Source organism: Abramis brama, assembly GCF_963993115.1.
Source record: "Abramis brama genome assembly, chromosome: 19".
Taxonomy (NCBI): Eukaryota; Metazoa; Chordata; class Actinopteri; order Cypriniformes; family Leuciscidae; genus Abramis; species Abramis brama.
The window spans coordinates 11,943,158-11,961,088 of NC_139981.1; the positions used below are offsets into that span (position 1 = coordinate 11,943,158).

The 17,931-nt window shown below is 40.9% G+C and overlaps 1 protein-coding gene across 12 annotated transcripts in view; it reads left to right on the plus strand.

Annotated features, from left to right (window-relative positions):
• The window catches only part of zswim8 (zinc finger, SWIM-type containing 8), a 51,229-nt gene that overhangs the window by 15,491 nt on the left and 17,807 nt on the right, over positions 1-17,931 (plus strand). For 2 of the 12 annotated variants that reach the window (XM_084093359.1, XM_084093357.1), the window contains 19 exons: positions 264-345; positions 459-579; positions 2,159-2,360; positions 2,626-2,801; positions 2,954-4,178; positions 5,619-5,750; positions 5,849-6,028; positions 6,454-6,637; positions 6,746-6,844; positions 6,969-7,093; positions 8,895-9,183; positions 9,331-9,483; positions 9,727-9,949; positions 10,178-10,467; positions 12,153-12,376; positions 12,506-12,997; positions 13,289-13,529; positions 17,039-17,212; positions 17,548-17,667. In XM_084093359.1, coding sequence (XP_083949485.1) covers positions 264-345; positions 459-579; positions 2,159-2,360; positions 2,626-2,801; positions 2,954-4,178; positions 5,619-5,750; positions 5,849-6,028; positions 6,454-6,637; positions 6,746-6,844; positions 6,969-7,093; positions 8,895-9,183; positions 9,331-9,483; positions 9,727-9,949; positions 10,178-10,467; positions 12,153-12,376; positions 12,506-12,997; positions 13,289-13,529; positions 17,039-17,212; positions 17,548-17,667 — 4,732 coding nt within the window. Of the gene's footprint in view, positions 1-263; positions 346-458; positions 580-2,158; positions 2,361-2,625; positions 2,802-2,953; positions 4,179-5,618; positions 5,751-5,848; positions 6,029-6,453; positions 6,638-6,745; positions 6,845-6,968; positions 7,094-8,894; positions 9,184-9,330; positions 9,484-9,726; positions 9,950-10,177; positions 10,468-12,152; positions 12,377-12,505; positions 12,998-13,288; positions 13,530-17,038; positions 17,213-17,294; positions 17,411-17,547; positions 17,668-17,931 lie in introns of those variants that run through there. The other 10 variants (XM_084093360.1, XM_084093358.1, XM_084093363.1 and 7 more) reach the window with 7 other exon arrangements.

Here is a 17,931-nt window from a genome sequence, read left to right on the forward strand (position 1 = left end):
TTTTTTCCTACTATGGAAGTCAATAGGACCAGTTAACTGTTTGGTTACTGACATTTTTCAATATGTCTTCCTTTGTGTTCAGCAGAAGAAAGAAATTCATACAGGTTTGAAACAACTTGAGGGTGAGTATATGATGACAGAATTTTCATTTTTAAGTGAACTATCCCTTTAAATATTAATAAAAAACTTTTATCAGATAATTTCTCATCTGATGTTTAAATTAATTTCTGGCTTTATTGTGATTCACTCTTTTGTATCTGCAGATCTTGCCGACAGCTCAGCGTCTTTTGGATGAGCTTCTTTCCTCCCAGTCTACCGCTATTAACACCGTGTGTGGAGCCCCGGGTATGCACTGACCTACAAACCACAATTCATGAATTTCTAAATGTCTAATTTTCTGTGAAGATATGCAGACCTTGTAAATCCTCATTCTTCTTTTCTAACGATTGGTTCAACAGATCCTACTGCTGGCCCTTCAGCCTCTGACCAGAGCACCTGGTATCTAGATGAGTCCACCCTAAGTGACAACATTAAGAAGACCCTGCACAAGTTCTGTGGCCCCTCACCGGTTGTGTTTAGGTAAAGGCAACCAGACTGGTACTACTTACAGTGTAGCACAGTTTACTGTTGTCATCTGTGGTCTAAACCAGTGTTTCCCAAACAGGCATACATGGTTTTTGGGGGTACTTTTTCTGACATTTTTTTATTTTATTTGTGTGGGTAAAGAATATACCTCACAAGCTAGAGTGAGTGAGTGTGTGTGTGTATATGTGACACTGATTCTTGAGATAAGGGACAAAACATGTTTTAGAAGTTAGTTTTTATTATTTAATAATACATTAATTATAAAATGATTTATTTGTCGACAAAGGTCTCAGCCAATGAACTGAAAATGTTCTGAAAAGGTTTCTTTTCTAAAAATGTACATTTATTCACTTTAACTTACTTTGTCAACTCCGTCAGACGCATTAAAAGCATGCTATTTTAATTTGATCCATCCAAAAGCAATGTAAAGTCATCAATTATGTAATAATGGTGTTCAGTAAAGGAGCTAAGTGAAAAAATACATTTTCTAAATTCTTTTCATGGGTTAGGGTTATGAACAATCCTGTTCCTAAATTTCTTAATTCTCTACCTTCCTTTTAAATATTAAATGTATATGACCAATTTTCTTAGATAAATCAGACATAATATCATGTAGTTCAGTTCATGTTTTAATATTTTAACGCAATAAATGGAAAAAAGAATAAAATATTTCTTAAAAATGATCAGAAACCTTCATCTGACAGTGTTAAATACTGAGGGAGTTGATAAAAACTGGCGGAGTTGACAAAGCTTCAACTGAAGTTTACAACAACTGATTGACAAGACAATAAATTAAGACAACTAACTAATTTTTAAACTAATATTTAATTTAATACAACAATCCTTCCAGTGGTTTGTTTTTCTTTTTTTAGCAGTACAGTACGTCTCATTATGGGTCTTCAGTAGCTCACAGAATACAAGCTTATGTTAGGTTCCAGCAACAGAAATGTTCCCATTGTGAATCCAAAGAATCTGTTGCCTGTCTTTAAAACGCATCAATTACATTTGTGCCTGACCTACATGTTCACTCTCTATGAAGTCCATTACGTCAGTCCATTTGCTATTGCTGTGATCTCATGTGAGTGACAGGTTGTAAAAAGAAAGATGTGTACAGAATTATTTATAAGAACGGCAATATTCCATAAAAAAATAAGTATCACCAATTTTGATCTCATGGTGACAGTAGATGTAAAGATGCTGTTTATATAAGGCATGTAAATCAGACCAAATATATATGTAAATAAAATCATGAAACAAGATTTATTTTTTGTATGGTTTGATATATTACAGATATATTACAGTATCCAGATTTCCTTGATGTAACTTTAAGTATTTTTATTTGGATAAATTTCTTTATTTTTAACATAAATAGGGCTTTTGTGTAGGACATGTTTTGTCCCTTATCTGAAGACTATTTTTATGTATTTAAAACTAGCCTGCTTTGTGAGACTTGTTTTATCCAATATTGATTTGTATTTTAATAATGATAAAAAAATCGTTTTATATAGACCGTCTTAGCATATTACAAGGGCCACAAACATAACTGTTCTTTTTTGTCTCTTGTTGTTCTTAGTGATGTGAACTCCATGTACCTGTCGTCCACTGAGCCTCCGGCAGCTGCTGAATGGGCTTGTCTGCTGAGGCCCCTGCGAGGTAGAGAGCCAGAGGGCATCTGGAACCTTCTGTCCATCGTCAGAGAGATGTTTAAGAGGAGAGACAGCAACGCTGCACCTCTGTTAGAGATACTCACTGAACAGTGTCTCACTCATGAACAGGTACCAAACCTGACTCAGCCACACTTCACACCCCAGGGTGACCGTTTCAAGTGTAAAAAAATTGCATTATCCTGTTGAAAACACTTGTCACATTTGTGCCTGCATTCAAACCTTTTATTTTATTTTATTTCAGAAGGAAATTTAATATTTAGTTGTTGACTTTATATGCTTAATATTGGATTGGAGATGCATTTTAAACTCAACACTTAAATAATACATTTTTTTTCTAATGATACTCTACTGCTCTTTTTGTTTCATCCTCAAGATCATTGGTTGGTGGTACAGTGTGAGGACATCCGCGTCTCACAGCAGTGCCAGCGGGCACACAGGTCGCAGTAATGGGCAGACAGAGGTCGCGGCACATGCATGTGCCAGTATGTGTGATGAGATGGTTGTCTTATGGAGACTGGCAGTGTTAGACCCTACCATGAGTCCCCAGAGGTGAGCAAGTTTGTACAGCTGGTTAAGCTCTAAAGTACTAGTGATTCTTATTTGTTGTGATGTTGATCTAGAATTGCTCAATTTAAGATTTGTGGCTGTATTTTTCATCAATTAGGTAAGGTAATGTTTTTCCCCTTTTTGCGACTCCTCAGGCGCTTGGAGCTTGCTGCCCAGCTGAAGCAGTGGCACCTGAAGGTAATAGAGATTGTGAAACGAGGGCAGCACCGTAAGTCTCTGGACAAACTCTTCCAGGGCTTCAAACCAGCTGTTGAATGCTGCTACTTCAACTGGGAAGTGGCCTACCCTTTACCTGGCATCACCTACTGCAGCGCAGATAAGAAAAACGCTTCCTTTTGTTGGGCCAGGGCAATGCAGCAGCAGCGGGGCATTAAAGCTGGGACCGGTGGGGAATCAGGAGATGGCACTCGTGGTGGAACCTCAGAAGGTTCTTCCTCTGAACACAAGTCAAGGAGTAACTCACATCTTCCCCAGCAGGAGGTGGCTGTCCGCCCTAAGGAGACCATTGTGAGCAAGAGGAAAGGAGTGTCTGGCGTGAACAGCGGAGGCGTTCTGGTTTGTCTGGGTGGCAGGGTCTCTCTCTCACTTCAGGATGGAGGTAAAGGCATGTATAAAGCCAACAGCTCCTCCCCATCAGCTGGTAGTAAGGCCAAGCTAACGCAGAGCAACAAGGGCTCGTGTGGAAGTTCGAGTGGTGTCAGTGGGAAGCACCCTGGCGCAAAGCGGCGAACCAGCAGTGAGGACAGCTCTCTAGAGCCTGACATGGCAGAGCTGAGTCTGGATGATGGCTCCAGCCTGGCGCTCGGGGCAGAGGCCTGCAACACCTTCGATTTCCTTCCTCCTCCTCCTGAGATGTTGCCTTCACCCAGCCCGCTGCTCCGCGAGCCACTCAAATACACCGGCGGTAACGTAAAAGAACGTGCTTTTGAGACAAAACATGTGGCACATGCTGCCATGCCCTCTGCTGCTGATGGCCATGCCTGCTTTTCAAAGGAGAGCTCCATTGCAACCCCTGTAGTGGTAGCTATGGAGAAAGAGGTGGAGGTGGATGCAGACCTGGATGAAACTGGAGGAGACGAGGACCCTGTAGACGATGCCCTGCCCTGTGCCTCGCTCCCCAGCCAGGCTCAGCGGGGCCGCAGAGAGGGAGATGGAAGTGGAGCTTCAGGGCCCTCAGGACCTCAGGCGGCTGAGGCAGCAGCAGGTGCAGATGCTGTGGGTGAAGATGACTATCAAGCCTACTATCTTAGCGCTGCCTCAGAAGAGGGAGCGGATAGAGGGGTTGCAGACGGCAACCATGAGGAAGAGCCAGACATCTTTGCTGGGATTAAACCTTTGGAACAGGAGGGCAGGATGGAGGTGAAGCTTCCATTCAAAATTTTGTTTTGCCATTATTGTAATAATGCAGTGAGAATTTTGTATGCAAGGAGTCTGACAACAGCCGGAATGATCTGATCTCACCACCATCGAGTCTGTCTGTGATTACATGAAGAAACAGAAAAAACTGAGACAGACTAAATCCAGAAGAACTGCGGCAACATCTCCAAGATGCTTGAAGAAACCTTCCTGCAAAGCTACCTTAAAAACTACATGCAAGTTTAACTAGGACAAAAGCTGTTTTAAACGCAAAGGGTGGTCACACCAAATATTGATTTGATTAGCTTAGAAGTTAATTGATAAATAAAATGTTTATACCATTATTTTAGAAAGCATCCTGACTTTACAGCATTTTTACACGTGTCTAAAACTTTTCACAGTACTGTAGCTTTGTAGGTAGGTTTCTTCATGCATCTTGGAGATGTTGCCAGTGCCACAGTTCTTCTGGATTTAGTCTGCCTCAGTTTTTCTGTTTCTTCATGTAATCACAGACAGACTCGCTGATGGTGAGATCAGATCAAACCGGCTGTTGTCAGACTCCTTGTGTATAAATTCTGGATCATGACCTACTGTACATGGTTGTTTAAGAAATGAAAAGCTATACACTCCATCAGTTAGGGTTAGAAGAACTGTTGCCACACGTATAACATGCTAGAAACATAATAATCACTGCAATAATGATCCAAACATAGACTCTTAAATATTTGCCTTTTTAAACCCAAACAGTGATTTTGGTTTTGGTTTTTTTTGGCCGGGTTGTGTGTGTCTGTGTGTATATATATATATATATATATATATATATATATATATATATATATATGTGTGTGTGTGTGTGTGTGTGTGTGTGTGTGTGTGTGTGTGTGTGTGTGTGTGTGTGTGTGTGTGTGTGTGTGTGTGTGTGTGTGTGTGTGTGTATATATATATATATTTATATATTTATATTTATATATTTATATATATATTTATATATATATATTTATATATATATGACACGCGCGCACACACACACACACACACATGCACACAAGTGACATGGTTTAATAAAATAAAAAATAAAAAACGGCAAGAAAAACAATGAATCATTTATTAACAAATAATCCTTCCATCAAGCAATGTAGTTCTTCAGCAGTTTTTAGTAGAATGGTTGCCATGGAACACACAGATGCAATGAAGTAATACTGATTTAATGAGGTCACACATTTTAGGTCACACATTTTATAGAGTATTTCACAATGGCTCTAAAGGCAGCCAATCATAATCAAGTACTGGAACTGTCCGTTTTATAATTGTATAAAGAAAATGTTGCAAAACAGTTTCATGGCTTGACCACAATTTTTACTTTTTATTTTATTTTATTCTTTCTTTTCAATTTAATTGCACAGAACTTTAAAAGGTTTTCAAAGGTATAATGTTGTGTTGCAGGTACTGTTTGCCTGTGCTGAGGCTCTCTATGCTCATGGCTACAGTAATGATGCTTGCCGACTGGCGGTTGACCTTGCTCGAGATCTTCTGGCTAATCCGCCTGACCTGAAGGTGGAGCAGCCACAGACAAAGGTACCAAAATAGTATTTTTCATTGATTTCCCAGAGGTTTCAGCTGTGACGTACAATCATGCTCACCTTTGAAAATGAATATCTCCTTGTCTCGTTTAGGGTAAAAAGAGCAAGGTGTCGACCAGTAAACAGACGCAGGTGGCCACTAACACCCTGTCTAAAGTAGCCTTTCTGCTGACTGTGTTGAGTGAGAGGCTGGAGCTCCATAACCTGGCCTTCAACACTGGCATGTTTTCCCTGGAGCTGCAGAGACCTCCTGCTTCTACTAAAGCTCTGGAGGTAAAGCAGATGTAAAGCAGATGTAAAGCAAATCTCATAAATATGGTGATCTGCTGGTAGACAGTATAGTTTGTTGTTAGGGATGTGTCTGGTCTTGTTGAAATTTGGAAGTGTAATATCAGGTTTTTTTATTTTTTTTTATTCTAACTTAATTGTATTTTAATGGTATGAAAGTATTTACATGTTTTATATTATATTATAATTTATGTATTCATGCATAAATATAAAAAATAATGGCAAGTAGTATAATTTAACATTAGCAAATGAGGTGTACACAAATTGCAGAGATCTGAGCACTTCTATTAACACACAGTATAACAAACCACAAACTAAAAATGCATTGTAATGTTTTGATGGCTGATTTCAAAGATGTGCAGTGGAGTATTTTTTTTGTCCCAGAATTCTAAACTGTGCTCTTGTGTTAGGTCAAGCTGGCATATCAGGAGTCAGAGGTAGTGGCTCTCCTGAAGAAGATTCCTCTGGGTCTTGTAGAAATGACTTCCATAAGGGACAGAGCAGAGCAGCTCCGTGATGGAAACTTCTGCGACTATCGTCCGGTTCTGCCTCTCATGCTGGCAAGCTTCATATTTGACGTGCTTTGCACCCCTGGTAATTCACACATCGACCTTATCCAACCATTTTAAAAATGCTCTTTAAAAGCCCCAAAATCCCCATGCTCGTTTTTCATATTTTTTTCTTATCACTTGCCTGTTGCAGTGGTCTCTCCCACGGGCTCTCGACCTCCTAGCCGGAACCGTAACAATGAAATGCCTGGTGATGAGGAGCTGGGATTTGAGGCTGCTGTTGCAGCTCTTGGTAAGTCAATTTATGTGAAAAAAATATAAAACCAACCAGCAGTAATGTGTGTTGTCGAAAATATTCTTTCATTCTGTGTTTCAATTGTCTCTCCTTTTCATTAACTTATTTTTTTGTACATTAGGTATGAAGACAACGGTCAGTGAGGCAGAGCATCCTCTGCTATGTGAAGGCACACGGAGAGAAAAAGGAGACTTGGCTCTAGCACTGATGATCACCTATAAAGATGACCAAAGCAAGCTTAAAAAGGCAAGTCTTTTGGAGTTATCCTGTCACCGTTTAAACTGCCCTGTCAATCATCTTGTCCCAGTTAAAATCCTCCACATTCAATTTAATTTAATTTCCTACCATTTCAGATAAATGTAGTAGTACGTTGATCTGCCAGTCATGGGTCTTGATGCTGAGAACTTGTGGGTTCTCATGCTGAGAACTCTCCTCATGTGTTTGTAGTCAATGATCAAACGTATCATTACAAAAGTTCAAAATGCTATTGCAGATGAAATGTGGATAACATTGAATAAATACCTTATTTGCACATATATTTCATTTGAAGAAGACGTGATTAAATATATGTGCATACACAGTTCTGGTTCATGTTTAGAGCACTAGAGTTTATGAAAAACTTGAAAACATGCTTACTCACGCCCGATCTTAGCCAGACTCCAGATCATATAGATCTTTGATCCGCCTTGCTAGCGTTGTTAAACTATTTGCGCAGAAAGTGCTATCAAGCGCTCAGAACCAGTGTTCTGAAATATTCGGTGTCTGAGATTTTTGGTGACACTGGGCGAAGCTTACATGAATATTCACGAGTTTCCTGTTTCGTGTTAAAGCGCCATTGAAAATATTAGTGCATGCTCCGCGGATCACAGAAACCGTTTTCAGTAATGTAATTGCGTTTCAACGTTGAATTAAGTTAAGCTTCTTTTTAAATAACTGTATGTATGCTCAATAGTTTGTACATTGTGCCGTGTGATATAACTGAATGATTACAGCCACTGATTTGCCAGTGCTTATAGGCTTCGAATAAATGCCAGCAGCCATCGAGTTCATTTGTTTTAATTATATAGGCTACTACTGTTTAATTGCTTTGGTCTTTTAAAATATTTTCGTTTGATAAGTTGTATAAATGTATCTGTGGTGGCATAGTAAAGTTTCAGTTGTGATTATTTTGTCATTCCCTATTGCTTTCTTAGTTGATAGCCTGCATAACTTCAACCAGACATTAGTATTCAAACACAATGAGAAATGTTTGTTTTTGACATGCATGAATTAATGCATGATAACCTTCTTCATCTTTTTCCGCAAAACGCACAATGCTCTATATGGGGCTGTTTACAAACAGGCCCCTAATGATTGGAAACACAGTGCTGCAGGGTTGCTAATTTCACCTTCACAAGGTTTTAGTTCAATTCTATAAGCTTACCACAACAATTAAAATGTTAAAATTGAATTACAAGTTCTTAAATTAATTGACTACAAAGCTAAAAGTTACAAATGGGGGGTTTATTTACAAATGTGTATAATCGGCAAAAGTATGAGGATTACAATAATTAGACACACACTGCTGTGATTGTTCTGTCATTGCTTGCTAAATAATTTCGAAGTGTCTTTATTAAATCCTAAAGTGGTTTATCTTAGAATCAGGAATGATTGAGAGAATATTGTGCTCGGTATGTTTTTCATCTTCAAACCAAACCTGGGTCTCGAGCCAACAAAGTTTTAGTCTGGCTAACGCACTTCCCATAATGTTTACTCATTAAGTCAGTAGGTGGGGAGCAGGCTGTGTTTTGTGGCTGTTCGAACACATCTGACCACATCAGTGTTTACACTATGAAAGCAATCTATTCAAATGCATTTTCGACAACCTCTGGAAGTGGTTGAAAGTGGAAAAGTTTGTGATCCAATAAACCAAAACACATCTTAATACCAGGTGTAAACAAGGCCTTAGTCTCTCAAATAACATTTTTGTAATGAAGGATAAGCCAAGATATCATGTGTGAAATGCAGTAAATGTCTTGTATAAATTTCTGATTTCATCTTTTTGTAGATTCTGGACAAACTCCTTGACCGTGAGAGCCAGACGCATAAGCCTCAGACTCTGAGCTCATTTTACTCTAGCAAACCAGCTACCAGCAGCCAAAAGAGCCCATCCAAACACGCCACCCATGGTGCCAGCGGAGCCGCGGGGGGAGTGTCAAAGCACACCCCTTCAGCAACATCAGCTGCTGTGCAGGGCGTGACCGGCGGGGGAGCGGCAGGGCAGCAGGGAGGTTTAGCGGCTGGCGGAGTTCAGAGCACAGCAACGGGAGAGGGCATCTCTGACAACAGAGATCAAGGTGAACCACATCCACCAAAGTGTCATGGGTAGACACTTCAATTTCAGAAGGAAATTCATTGCTTAAATGTTATTGACTTGGGTCCCTGTGGAGTTTGATGTGACCTAGTTTAAAGTTGTTTTTTTATCCCTCTTTCTTTCTTGGCAGAGGGTGCACAGTCGACCTCCTGTGAGCAGCAGAGCGAAGCTGCACCCTTCAAGCCTGAAGGCACAGTGCCCAGTCGCCTGGCACTGGGGGGCCGCGGGGCATACGGCACACGCTGCTGGGGATCACCTGTACGACAGAAAAAGAAACACACTGGTAGGAGACAGTGGGTTTTTTAATTAGACAGATAGATGAAGTGCACAGATCACTGCAAAGATGATCAGTTCACCCATTAGCCTTTTTTTAAATAGTTATTTAATAATATATTATTTGTAAAAAAATATACATTTCCAAATATAATATATTAATTTGCATATATGAATTGAATTTATTATTTTTAACTATGCATAAAGAATTTTGAGAGTGTAAAAAGGTGTTCTTTCTGGCATGTTTTCTCAGGCATGGCAAGCATTGACAGCAGCGCTCCAGAGACCACCTCTGACAGCTCTCCTACTCTCAGTCGACGCCCACTTCGAGGAGGTTGGACAGCTGCTTCCTGGGGAAGAGGCCAGGACAGTGATAGCATTAGCAGCTCGTCATCTGATTCACTTGGCTCATCGTCATCCAGTGGCTCACGCAGAGCTGGAGGAGGAGCCAGAGCCAAGAGTACTGACACCAGCAGGTGAGACAAACCTGTCTTTTTGCCCTCATTGCCCCTTATGTGGGTTTGGTCTCGGTTTTTGGTGCTTGTCCATCAGCATCTCTTTCAAGCCCTTGACAAACACAACTAAATCTCTACTTCATTACCTATTCATTGACTAAATAAGTTGTTTCAGTTCAGATTCAGAACAGATTCTCTGACTCTAAGTCTGCTGTTTATGACACACACGGTCACTTTCTCTCTTTATAGGTATAAAGGCCGCCGGCCTGAATGCCATGCTCCACATGTGCCCAACCAGCCATCCGAGGCAGCTGCCCATTTTTACTTTGAGCTGGCCAAGACTGTGCTGATTAAAGCTGGAGGAAACAGCTCCACCTCCATTTTCACTCAACCCTCTGCCAGTGGAGGCCACCAGGGGCCCCACCGCAACCTACATCTGTGTGCCTTTGAGATTGGCCTGTATGCCCTCGGACTCCATAATTTTGTGTCTCCTAACTGGCTGTCAAGGACGTATTCCTCACATGTATCCTGGATTACAGGTGAGAGATAATTGTGTAATCTGCAGGGATCACAAACTTCAAAATGATTTATTATCCCCTTGAAATGCGAATGTAATTTTTAAAATTCATATCCTTGGCATTAGAGTATCAATTCAGTATGGAGAACTATAGTACTATACTATAGTATATTAATCTCTCCAGGCTCATGTTTGGATTGATGGATATAGATAGGTAGATATGGATGGATGTTTTTGAAGCTGTTTCATGCCTATACATGACATCTGCTCTCTCTGGGTCAGCGGCAGCACTAATGCAGATTTGAATGTTCTGGTGTGATTTTGTCAAGGGCGAATCATTGTCATTTAGGAATAAGATCGTGTGGGTGTTTGATAGGGCTGTGTATCAGCAACAAAGTCACAATGCGATGCATATAATGATACAGATGCCACATTACGATATACATCACAATACGGGTCTGAACTAAATTTCACCTTAGCAGAATTTAGTATAACAGCTGTTTATTAAACTGCATACTATAGGGCCATTGCAAACTATAGGCAGACCAAGCAGTTGCCCTCTGCATTGTGAAGGGCCTCTGTAGCACTGTATAACAATATAGGTAATGGAGTAAGTTTCATGTTAACATTGGGCACTCCCCACCAGGTACAATATTCTGTTTTTTAAGCACATAAATAAAAATGTACTCGTTCTAAGAAATTTATATTGTAATGTAGCCTACTCATTCTAATATTTTAATAAAATCATCTTTACATTGCTGATAGGTTATCATTGCACTAATTAACACACACTCTGAAAAATTAGAAGCATTTTGTAATGCGCTTTCTTCACTGTAGCTCACGCGCACACATTCGGACAGATCGCGCGCCCCGAAATTTTCAGCAACACAGAAACTTCTCAACGCTGCCCTTTGATTTTTATCAATAAAATCGCTTCAGCACTAAAGAGCTACATTATCTTTTTCAGCAAGCAGTTGGTAACTTAACTGTTTTTGAAGCACTGTTTTTTTTAAACTCACCGGCGCTTCACTGTTAATAGAGGAACAGACTGAGGTAATTCATACATGCGCAATCTCTCTCTCCCTCTCTCTCAGGCCCATATGAACACAGACTTGATGTATTACACTTTTCTGTGAATAGAATATCGAACTTTAGATTGCTAAACTGCAAGCTTAGCGGTGTTTTCAGAAAGCCAGCACTTTTATCCAGAGACAGAGCGTGTACACATGGTTACCAGGTTAAAAAATAAGCAAAACATTTAGCATATTTTGAAGCTCGGGGATTAAGTCTCTTGATATCAGGCAACCCCAGTTATGTTCCTAACCTTGCCAGATTAAAACCTTGTTCTTACCTGTATATTATATTAATTAATTCCAGGTCATTACCATGCCGTTTAAAACACTGTTCTTGTATTCAAATTAAGCGTGGTCCACTGCTGCACACATGCTGCGGAATCGATACAGAAGCAGCTGTATTGACACTCGTATCGCCAAGTACCATGTGATGATACTACATCGTTGTATCGATGAATCAAACACAGCTCTAGTGTTTGAATTGAGATTGTGATCTTTTTAACAATTAATTGTGCAGCTCTAATTAAGTAGATAGATATGGATGGATATGAAGTTAATACAAGAGTATTCTAACAAATGGGTGGGCAAACCTGCCTTTTGTTTGATTTTGAATTATTCTGTCGTGTTTGCACAGGCCAGGCCATGGAGATTGGGAGTGCTGCCCTCAACATTCTGGTGGAATGCTGGGACGGGCACCTTACTCCTCCGGAGGTGGCGTCACTCGCAGACCGCGCATCACGAGCACGTGATCCCAACATGGTGCGTGCTGCGGCAGAGCTGGCCTTGAGCTGCCTGCCTCACGCTCATGCCCTGAACCCCAACGAGATTCAGAGAGCTCTAGTGCAGTGCAAGGAGCAGGTATTGTCCAGCACAGCCCTCATTCATTATACATAGCCACTGGATCACAATCCATTTTTAATCTAATGTTATAAAAATCATCTGCTTGTTGCTTTTAAACAACACTTTTCTGCATTGTTCTATCTTCAGGATAATGTGATGCTGGAGAAAGCTTGCATGGCTGTTGAGGAGGCTGCGAAGGGAGGCGGTGTATATCCTGAGGTCTTGTTCGAGGTGGCTCACCAGTGGTATTGGCTGTACGAGCAAACAGTGGGTGGTGGTTCAGGGGCCCAACGAGAGGGTTCCGGCCGCTGCGGGGCCAACGGTGGAGCAAGGAGAACGGCACCCGAGGGAGGCTGCGGTATCCTGGATAACACCGGAGTCTTGGATTCATCAGGTGTCTCAGCTGTAACTACGACAGTGACGGCAGCCGCCGTAGTACCTGTCATTTCCGTCGGCTCCACCATATACCAGTCACATGCGCTGCCGGGCTCAGCCATGGCACACACGGCAGGTCTGCATCCCTACACCACCATCCAAACCCATCTGCCCACCGTCTGCACCCCGCAGTACCTGGGCCACCCGCTTCAACATGTCCCCCGTCCTGCCGTCTTCCCCGTCTCTGGGACAGCCTACCCACAGGTATGAGCTCTGTTCATTTCCTATTGAAATGATTATGGGTTTCAATTACCTGTGCTTAGCATTTTTATTTCAGTCTGTAGTATTATTTGTCTGCATTTAACTGAAGGTAATTAATACTAAATTTAAGCTCTAATGCAGACGCTTACTTGGCAGTCATTGATGCATAGCATGACTTTCCTGGCAGAATATAAATGGAGAAACTCATACTAGTTTGTTTATACATGTATAATGATCTTTACTGCTTTCCCCTTGGTTTAACTTAATTTTGTGGTTTTAATTTTTCAATGGCAGGTATATGACTCGAGGAAGGCGTATCAAGCTGGTTTTAAGAGCATCTGTTTGTCTTCTCAGGGAATGCACCCTGCTTTTATTGGTGCTCAGTACCCATTTTCTGTGGCCACTGGCCCTCATCCTCCTATGGCAGCGACCGCTGTCACTTTCCCTGGCGTTCCAGTGCCGTCCATGACTCAGATCGCTGTCCACCCATACCATACTGCAGAGGCAGCCCTGCCTCTTAGCACTACTGTGGCAGGTAAGGACAAGTTGGTTGTAGAATTTCAATTCCATCTTAACATGAACACAACTTTCGGCATAATATCCAATGTTATTTAAAATAATTCTGAATAAATGCAATTTTACAACATACAGTAATTTGCAAGAGATGAACACTACTTTCATCAGATTTAATATTTGCATTTAAAATTATTTGCACTTACATAGAATAAAACGACTATTTAAGGCCATCTCATTGGAGCATATGGGAACGCAAAAAATTATGGTATTTTGAAACAATTGGTTGGACACTCATTTACTATCTAGTTCGCTTAGCCTTTCAAGATTGACAATTTTGCTTGCATCCTGTCACTATTACTGCTCACTGCATTACCAGTGAGTGGCAGTTCACATCTTGCATGCTGCAAACAAGTGTGAATGTTGCTGATCTTGAAGAATAATTTATAAAATTTTATGGATATTTTGTTTTGTTCATAGCTCATTTATAAGGAATGTAAATGGCCTCAGTGTTTTTCAGCAACCACACCAACAAAAAAAAAAAGTTGGATTTAGTATGGATTTAGTAATTTCCTCTGAAATCGAGCATAAAGCCTTCTGTCACAGGACAAGACAAGAGACACAACTCACGTTGCCAAAATTGTTTTTACATGACAGAATAGTCAGTAAGAAAACATTTAAATGCACCAGGAATCACTTTAGAATTGGATTGTCACTCCCTTAATCAAAAATGGATCTAATTATGAGATGTCTGTCAATATTATTTAATCATGGGTGACAAATATCACATGTACAAAATTACATTTTATTAATGGAGCTTGAAGACAAATAAGAAACATGAGCAATTCGTCACAGTGCCCTCAATATACATAATTCAAGGTTAGTGCAACAAACTAGTTATCAGAAAGAACTTTATTGCCAAGTATGTTTGCACACACAAGGAATTTGTTTTGGTAACAGAAGAAGCTTCCAGTACACAGAGACAACAACAGTTCACAGGTAGTAAAATAAAAAATAAAGAATAAAGATATATGAATAATATACGTATGTATATACAGTATAATATATAAATAAAAATAGAAAAATTTGTATGTACAGGTGTGCTATATATAACAGAATAGAATAGAATTAACAGGGAATGGAATAAGAGGTAGGTTAATTGTCTTCTGGGAATGGAATAAGAGGTAGGTTAATGTCAAAATAAATGTTATACCAAATACCAAAATAAAGTGGTATTGCGCACATATTTATCATTGCCCAGTGGGTGCATTTAACTGTTCATTTATTTGCCCTTTTGTTTAACCAGATAAAACTTTCTGAGATTAAAATCTCTTTTACAGAAATGACCTGGCCAAAATGAGCAGCACAACATTATCAAAAAAGTAAAAGAAAAAATAAATAAATAATAAGAAAAAAAACATTAAAAACACATCATCATTTTTTTTAAAAACATTTACTAATTGTTTCTTCCATTTCGTAAAAAGTTCCAATCACTGGGTGCCGCAGTGCTGATTGTGCAGGTGTTGGATGTGAATATCCCCAGCCTCACTAGCTGTTGCCTATCTGTCAGAAAACTGGTGATCCACTGACAAATAGAGCTAGGAACTGAGAGCTGGGTTAACTTAGTATGAAGGACTGCTGGGATGATGGTGTTGAAGGCCGAGATGAAGCCCACAAACAGGATTCTTGCATAAGTCCCTGGTTTGTCCAGATGTTGCAGGATGTAATGCAGTCCCATGTTGACTGCATCATCCACTGACCTGTTTGCTAGATAGGCAAACTGCAGGGGTCCTGTGATATCCTTCAGGTGTGCCAGTACCAGTCTTTCAAACGACTTCATGACCACAGACGTGAGAGCGACTGGTCTGTAGTCATTTAGCCAGTGATTTTTGTTTTTTTTGGGGATGGTGATGATGGTGGAGCATTTGAAGCAGGAAGGGACTTCCTCCAGTGATCTGTTGAAGATCTGCGAGAAGATGAAGGCCAGCTGGACAGCACAGGCTGGTGAGAAACCGCCTGGGCCTGGTGCTTTCCTTGTCTTCTGTTTCCCGACCCGACACACATCCTCTTCACTGATCTGAAGTGCAGAAGGGGGAAGAGTGGGGTTACTGGAGGTGTTGATTGTTGTGCAGAGAGACTGTCAGAGTGGGTGTGGGGTGTGACTTTGATTTTCAAATCTGCTGTAGAAATCATTCAGGTCATCGGCCAGTTGTTTATTCCCTACAGAATTGGGGGATGGTATCGTCTTGTAGATTGTGATGTCTCCTTTTAGCCACTCTATTCTCTTTTGTCAGTGTGTTTTTGGCCTGATTGTACATGATTTTTTTCCCCATTCCTGTAAGCATCATCTTAGGCCTGGTGAAGCTGTCTGAGTTTCGCTGAGAACCACGGTTTGTCGTTGTTGTATGTTAAATAAGTCCTGGTAGGAATGCACATATCCTCACAGAAACTGATGTATGGTGTGACATAATCTGTGAGTTCATCCAAATCAGTGGCAGCAGCTTCAAAAACAGTCCAATCAGTGCAATTGAAGCAGGCTTTTAAATCCCACTCTGCTTCTTTAGTCCATCCTTTAACAGTCCTTATTATAGGTTTAGCTGATTTCAGTTTCTGCCTGTAGGTCGGTATAAGATGAACCAGATAGTGATCAGAGAGTCCTAAAGCTGCTCTAGGGATGGACCGATATGCATCCTTTATTGTGGTGTAGCAGTGGTCCAAAATATTTTTTTCTCTGGTTGGGCATGTAATGTGTTGTCTGTATTTTGGCAGTTCAAGGGTGAGGTTTGCTTGATTAAAGTCAACAAGAATAATAATAAGAGAGTCCGGATGTTGCTCCTCTGTGTTTGGATCAGCCAGCTTTTGCAGCGCTGCACTCACATGCGCTTGCTATGGAATGTAAACACTCACGAGGATGAAAGAGGAAAAAGGAGTGGCTCCATTCAGCCATGTTTCTGTGAAACACAGCTGTAGAGTTTGAAAAGTCCTTTTTTTGATTCAGGAGAGAAGGTAGTCCGTTTTGTTGGGTAGAGAGCGGAGATTTGCCAGATGGATACTAGGCAGCGTGGTTCTAAAGCCGCGATGTCTGAGTTTGACTAGATTTCCGGCTCGCTTCTCTTGACTAGATTTCTCGGCTTCGCTGCTGCTCCTCAAACTACAATGTTCAGCAAAACGTCAGAATAATCAAAAACCTGTAGAAGATTGGGTAGCGTGTACTGCCGAATATTCAGCAGTTCATCCCTGGTGAAACTGATTGCTTAAGAAAAACAAAAAAGAACAGGACAAACTAACAAATACAGTAAAACAACTGGAGAGTTCCACACAGAGGTGGCCGTTTGCGGCGCCATCTTGAAAGCATAGACCATAGTTACATAGTTGAGTTATTTAGTTTAAGCATAGTTATTTAGTGCACCTTAAACTCAGTGCAGACAAAAGTACAGTTCTTACCAGTTTTCCAGAAATTGTTGGGAAAGCATTGGACAGTCTGCAAATTCATAGACACCCCTGAACATCCTCTCCCCTTTTTTTGCCCAGCAGCAGGAGTACACTCAGGCGCCACCATCCAGGCCATTCAGGGGACTTCTCTTCCAGGACTCTCGTCCCAGCCCACCTCGCTGGTCAGTGCACCATTCCCTGTGGAAGACGAGCAGCACAGTCAACCAATCAGCCAGCAGGGCCTGCACTACCTCCACTCGGCCTACAGAGTCGGTAAGGACGCCTGATTTCTAATTACATAGATCCATTAGGGCATGGCTTGCCTGTCCTTATGTTGCTGTTTTGCACCCATTAGGATCCATCTGGTCCTGAATTGTGGTGATTAATTATCAAGAGAGGTGAGGGAGAGGTCGGTTGTGTCCATGTTGCAGGACTCACAAAGAACTCTCACAGTGAGAAATATTAATTAAGGCATGATTTCCGTTCTATCAGTACTCATAAGTCCTGGAGATTAGGATTTTTGGGTGCATGTGTCAATTCAATACTTGATCAGTACAGTGTCGTACAGTACAGAGTGTTGATGGCGAAATGTTCCTGTCCTTATTTAGGTATGCTGGCCTTGGAGATGTTGGGAAGGAGGGCCCACAACGATCATCCGAACAACTTTTCCCGTAGCCCCCCATACACAGAAGACGTCAAATGGCTGTTGGGCCTGGCTGCACGTCTTGGTATGCCCATTTATCTTTGCAATTTGGCTTTTAGGGAAAACAGTTTTCTAAAATCCCATTTTATTTCCTGTTACCTGCTATAATAGTTCAAATAGACTGTAAATTATATGTTGGCAGTTTACCTTGCCTTCAGCGGATAAGAGGTGACTCTCCAGTTATTGACATCCTGATGTCTGTCTTGTTACTCTGAGCTTTATCCCATGCTGATTGCGCGCATGTTGCCAGTTTTAATGGGATTAAATATTACAATTGAGAATGAAGTAG